General features: G+C 33.0%; 1 protein-coding gene across 1 annotated transcript; it reads right to left on the bottom strand.

Annotated features, from left to right (window-relative positions):
• Positions 1-2863: 2863 nt before the first annotated feature.
• Positions 2864-3784, bottom strand: LOC126497815 (olfactory receptor 4C11-like). Its single transcript, XM_050135984.1, has one exon. It carries the CDS (start codon positions 3782-3784, stop codon positions 2864-2866), a length of 921 nt encoding a protein of 306 aa, XP_049991941.1.
• Positions 3785-6121: the final 2337 nt, after the last annotated feature.

Genomic DNA, 6121 nt, shown 5'->3' with positions numbered 1-6121 from the left:
CCCAGAAATAATTACACGGAAACTGTATTCTTTCAAACACTGCCTGGCCCGGCTAGTTCCAGTTTCTTATTGGTTAGCTCTTACATATTGTTCTAACCCATTTCTAATATTCTGTGTAGCCCACGAGCTGGCTTACCAGGGAGGATCTTAACCTGCGTCTGTCTGGAGTGGGAGAACCATGGCGACTCCTCCTAAGCTTCTTTCTCCCAGAATTCTCCTCTGTCTACTCCGCCTACCTAATTTTCTGTCCTATGAGGGCCGAGGCAGTTTCTTTATTAATAAGAAATCACTCCCACATCAAGGGGTAAAATTACAGATAATATTTTACTTATGATTTCTTCAGTATAAACAATTATTATGTAAATCAGTATTATAAGTACAAGGACACTAATAATTTATAAAAATATTATAATACAAACAACCACATGATAATCTGTGGACAAAAAAAATCTAAAAGGAGAAATAAATGAGTAAATAGCTATGACATTTTCAAGAAAGAGACCAACAGGTGGAGGAAAATAAAACATACATATAGTGGAAGGAAACTGATAGATGGGAGGCACGCAAATGCCTATATGGTTGTTAGAAGGCAAAGGTCACTATCACCTGTCAAAGTGACCCAAAGATGAAACTTATTTCACAACACTGATAGTGTCCTTTTTTTGTTTTTGTTTTTGTAGTGCATTCAAGCAGAAAATGTGAATGAGTATCAAACTACTTTTCATTTTCCCATTCCTTCTCAATTACAGGGCAAATTTCAAAAAAAATCTTTTAGAAATGTTTTATGATAATATATTTATATATTTTATACTTATTTTTTCTGTTAGCAGTAATGAAAAAAATTAGAACTAATCTTATTATTTGAAACTTTAAAAAATAACCTCATAATTAATTTTAATGGGTATTAATCACAAAATATAAATATTGAAAAGCATCTTAAAGTGAGAAATCTGACCTTATATTTGCCTAATATGTAAGGATTACTAATTAGATAAAGATAGGCCAACAAAGAGTATGTATGTTATGAGCTAATTCTTACTGTTAAAATATTTTTTAGTTCATCATATAAATTTGAATCACCTGCCCCTGTGCTTACAATTTAGTAAACAGAATTACAACTACTTTTGAAGTTTGGGCATGGTGGCTCATGCCTTTACTCCCAGTTTTGAGGAAGCAGAGGCAGGGGGATATCACTGGGTTTGAGGCCATCTTTGTGTTCAAAATAGGTTCCAGGACATACAGATTTACATGGTGAGATCCTGCCACAAAACAAAAATAAATTATTATTCTTTTAGTTAATAGTGCAGTTTTTATTGTGTAACTAATGTATAACTCCTTTGTCAATTGAAATAAATTACCATATCATAGTCAACATATTTATATATTAACACTTATGCCATTAACTATTAAATTTGAAAGTTTGATTGGACTCTATATTAAATTGCGAAATATTATCCAGCCACCCTGCCTACTTCTATGATGACAGTATGCTAAAAATATATTAATCTCCAAAGTAAAGCAGTTAGAGGAAAACTCTTGATCAATAGTTAATAGTAAGAATTGTAAAGATATGATTTATCTTTGCTTCAAGTTCTGCACATGCACACACACAGACACACACATCCATATACACATGTAAAAGCACACATTTACACAATGGCATGGACTACCACTCCGTTAATGCTATTATTTAGCATAAAACCCAACCCATTGATTGATTCAAAGATCTGAGACCATAAAAATTTAGGCAAGATTAGTTTCTTGTTGACTTTGTTGAAGATACAGGTAAGAATTTCTGGTTGAAACTATTCAATATTGACAGTGTTCATTACTAACAGTGTTCTCAGGGCTAGAGTGATACAGTCTTTTGCCATTCACTCTTCATGAGGAACCATATAAAAGTTTTACAGGAAGGAGCCTGAATGGAAAGATGGGACACTTTGGACAGATAAGGGAATGTCCTCAGTGATAGCAAAGGTTAACTTCCTCTTGTAACAAGTGTTTGTAGTTAGAAATGTCAAGACAAACTTTTTATTTATTTTTTTTGAGCTTCTAAAAAAGGGATTTATTTTTACATTTCTCTTTAAACCTTTTCCCAGTATGGAAACAAACGCACACAGACATAGCTGGTAACAGTGTCTTGATCATTTGTTTTCCATTATATTTCACTCCATTGTCACGATGATTTATTACTTTGTGGTTTTATTTGCATAGTATTAAAAGCAACTTTATTTTAATGACATCATCTCTAAGTTGTCTTCATCTTTAACTTTGCTGCCTTATTATTATTATTATTATTATTATTATTATTATTATTATTTTAAGAGACTTTCAAACATCTACAAGATGAAGCAGAATATATACCCTGCAACTTCATACACATGTACATGTTTAATTATCTATTAATTTTCTATCCATAAGTGAGAATTGAATCAGATTTTGATTTTTAGAATTTTTGTTGAATATATTTATCTATTTATTTGCTTTCTTGTTTATTTATTTGCTTATTTATGTGTCTGTATGTAGGGATAAGCCCGGGCGGGCGGCCGGTGCCGGGATGCAGCCCCGCCGCTCCTATTTCAACATCTGTATCCAACAGGACACATGCAAGGAGGTCAGAGGACATATTATGACAGTTTATTGTCTCAACCATGTATGTTTCAGGGATTGTACTCAAGTTATTAGGCTTGATTGCAAGATCATTTACCTATTAAGATATATCACTGTTTCCAAATTATTACACACAGACACACACACACAGATATCTTGATTATATACTCTCAGAAATACTGTATCTTTTCAGTCCCTGTATCAAAGCTAAACTCTTAAGGTGTTATACTTTAGAATCATCATATAGAATTTATCAACTGAAGTCATTACCACACCATATTTTTTTCATTGCATTTTTTACTTCTGCATTTCTCAGAGTATAGATAAGAGGGTTGAGCAAAGGTGTCCCAATTGTATAAAACACAGCCACCATCTTGTCAACTGGAAAAGTGGTTAGTGGACGTGTGTATATAAATATACAGGGACCAAAAAATAGGACCACCACAATGAAGTGAGAAGTGCAAGTAGAAAGGGCCTTTCGTCTTCCTTCTGCACTGTGATTTCTCAGAGAGTATAAAATGACAATATAGGAGATAAATAGTACTATGAAACTTACCATGCAAATGGCACCACTATTAGACACAACTAGCAAATTTATCACATAGGTATCCATGCAGGCAAGTTTCAGCAAGGGCTGCAAATCACAGAAATAGTGATCAATAACATTTGGGCCACAGAATGGTAATCTTAAGGCCAAGAAAAGCTGTGCTGAAGAGTGGATACAAGAACCTACCCATGCAAGAATCACTAATACACCACAGATACGCTGGCTCATTATAGCTGTATATCTTAGAGGCCTACAGATTGCTACATAGCGATCAAAGGCCATGAGGATGAGCACAAAGATCTCCATGCACCCAAAGAAGTGAGCTGCATAAACCTGAGTCATACATTCATTGTAGGTAATGGTTTTTTTCTTAGAGAGGGAATCCATGATCAATTTAGGGGCTGTAGTTGTAGAAAAGCAAGCATCAGCAAAGGACAAATAGAAGAGGAAAAGGTACATGGGGCTGTCAAGTGTCCGGCTTTTCTTAATGGTCACCACAATGAGAAAGTTTCCCATTAGTGTCATAAGGTAAAGAATCAAGAAGACTCCAAATACTGCCTTCTGTTTTTCTGGATCCTGTGTCAACCCAAACAAAATGAACTCAGTCACACTATTGTTATACATCATATCAGTGGATGTAGTAGATAAGAAGAGTCTGACAAATGTTTAACCTGCCAAGAAAAAAAATAGCATATTTGGATCATTGAAACTTAAATTCACTGGGTCTATCCCAGGCTATTTGTCCCAACTTTCTTTGTTATGAAATCCCAGAAGATTTCAATTACCCCAATGTCTATCAGCATAGATATTTAGTTCTCAATAAGATTTAACATTGACTCAAAAGTTTATTGTACTGGATCAAAGTTTTGAATTTCAGGACTGAAAAATATGAATGTTGTTTAACTCTACTTTGATTCCCATTATGTTCCAAACTGCAGAATTTGTTCTGTCTTTGAAAAAATGTCTTAGTAATTTGGAAACTTAGGAAAAGCATGTGTTTGTTAATGAGTATGAGCACAAATATTTCCTCTACTTCCTTCTGAATGTTTTCAAGAAATGAGAACCTTCATGGATACAGGGATATATACATGTGTATGAAGAAATGAGTACATGCTTACTTAGATAGACCCCATTGCTTAATTATCTTCCTGTGATCTATCATTTGAAAGGCACTATTTAATACAATTAACAACTACTATTTGTGATTCCATTATAACAAAAATTTTAATTCAATTCATTCATCTTTGTAAACAGAGACTGAACCTTCATTTCAGGAATGTCCAGACCCAAACGATCAAATAGAAACTATATTAATTATAGGTCTATTTGGCCAATGACTCAGGCATATTCCTAGCCAGCTCTTGCATCTTAACCCATTTCTATCATTATATGTATTGACACAAGACTAGTTTACTAGAATTGTTGGTACTATGTGGCTACATAACTTCTCTTTGACTCCACCTACTCTGTCTCTGTTAGGAATACCCACCTGGCTTTAAGTTGCTAAACCATTGGCCAAAATACCTTTATTCATCAACCAATAAAAGCAAGCAACACATATACAGAAGTACATCCCATATCATATCTTTCTTTTAGTCATTTAGTTCCTGGATAAATTATACTTTACAAAAATTTATTTAGTCATATTTCAAAATTACCTCTTATATTCAAGATACCATATTACTGTGACTATGATAAAATAAGGGTTTGTACAAAAATTTGAGTTTGTTATAATCAAAGAAAACTATATTATGTTTTTAATACATTTAAGTATATTCCATTAAAAATTAAACTTTTCTACCTGTAAGTTTGAGCTTTTATTAAAATTTTTGATATCTACAAAAAGGTATTTTTTAAAAATTATATATGTGTATATATACATACAAATTTTTTCAGTAGTATTTTAAAAACTCCATTGTTGAAATGTTAAGTTTTGTGTTTTCTTTTAATTGCTTATTTAAATATTTGTACTTTATGTGATTGAAAAAATGATCAATGCAATTTCATGCCATCACTTTGACCTAGAATTTCTATAAAATTATTATTATGTTTGTGTCTATTCATGTGTTGATCTTTGTATGTGTATATGTGCATGTGTGTGTGTATGTGTGCTCGCATGTGTGTGTCTGCATGTGCACTCATGTTGTAATATTCATGTGAAGGAGAGAGGATGTAATTTTCTCCTTCCATCATAAGGGTGCAGGGATGGATTTCAGGTAGTCATGATAGGATGTCTTCACTGGTTGCATCTCACATGCTTTTATAATTTACAGTCTTAAATATTATAAAATTTAACAATATCATAATATATAGATAGTTTCTGAAGATTTAAGAGTGCATCTGTATCTGTGTGTCTGCATACCCTTATCATACATACAAGTGTGGTAATAATTTATTTTCAGAAAAGCTAAGTTTTTAAAAAAATTATATTAGTTGGCTGCTAAAAATAAAAATATATTTCATTAGCATTATACAAAATTTTACAGAAATAACTTACATTTTCATATTTTGCTGAAAATGTCATACTTCTCATCTTTGTAAAGTAATTTCTCAATCTTGATATTTCTTTAAATGAACATCAATCTAGCAAAATAATGAGATTTGTTAGTAAATAATGATATTTAGTTATATCTGTAATTATTTTTGTTGTGGCATATTCATGTCATGTATTACAGTTTGCTAATGCCTCTTCTTTAGTTTAGTCCTACAAAGCATTCATTTGTTTACTTTTTATTTATTTATTTTTATTAAAAATTTCCGCCTTCTCCCTGCCTCTTCTTACCCTCCCCCCAACCCACTCTTCACCCCCTCCCTCTCCAGTCCAAAAAGCAGTCAGGGTTCCCAAGGTCTTCCCCCCTCCATCTAGCTCTAGGAAGTTGAGCATCCAAACAGACTATGCTCCCACAAAGCCAGTACATGCTGTAGGATCAAAACCCACTGCTATTGTCCTTGGCTTCTCAGTCA

Source organism: Alexandromys fortis, unplaced genomic scaffold, assembly GCF_014885135.2.
Source record: "Alexandromys fortis isolate MF-2015 unplaced genomic scaffold, M_Fortis_MF-2015_v1.1 scaffold_23, whole genome shotgun sequence".
Classification (NCBI taxonomy): domain Eukaryota; kingdom Metazoa; phylum Chordata; class Mammalia; order Rodentia; family Cricetidae; genus Alexandromys; species Alexandromys fortis.
This window is presented reverse-complemented; position numbering and strand designations above follow the sequence as displayed.

What these genes read in the sequence shown, in the direction of transcription:
- LOC126497815 (XM_050135984.1), bottom strand. Translation starts at nt 3,784, where the DNA reads ATGATGTATAACAATAGTGTGACTGAGTTCATTTTGTTTGGGTTGACA.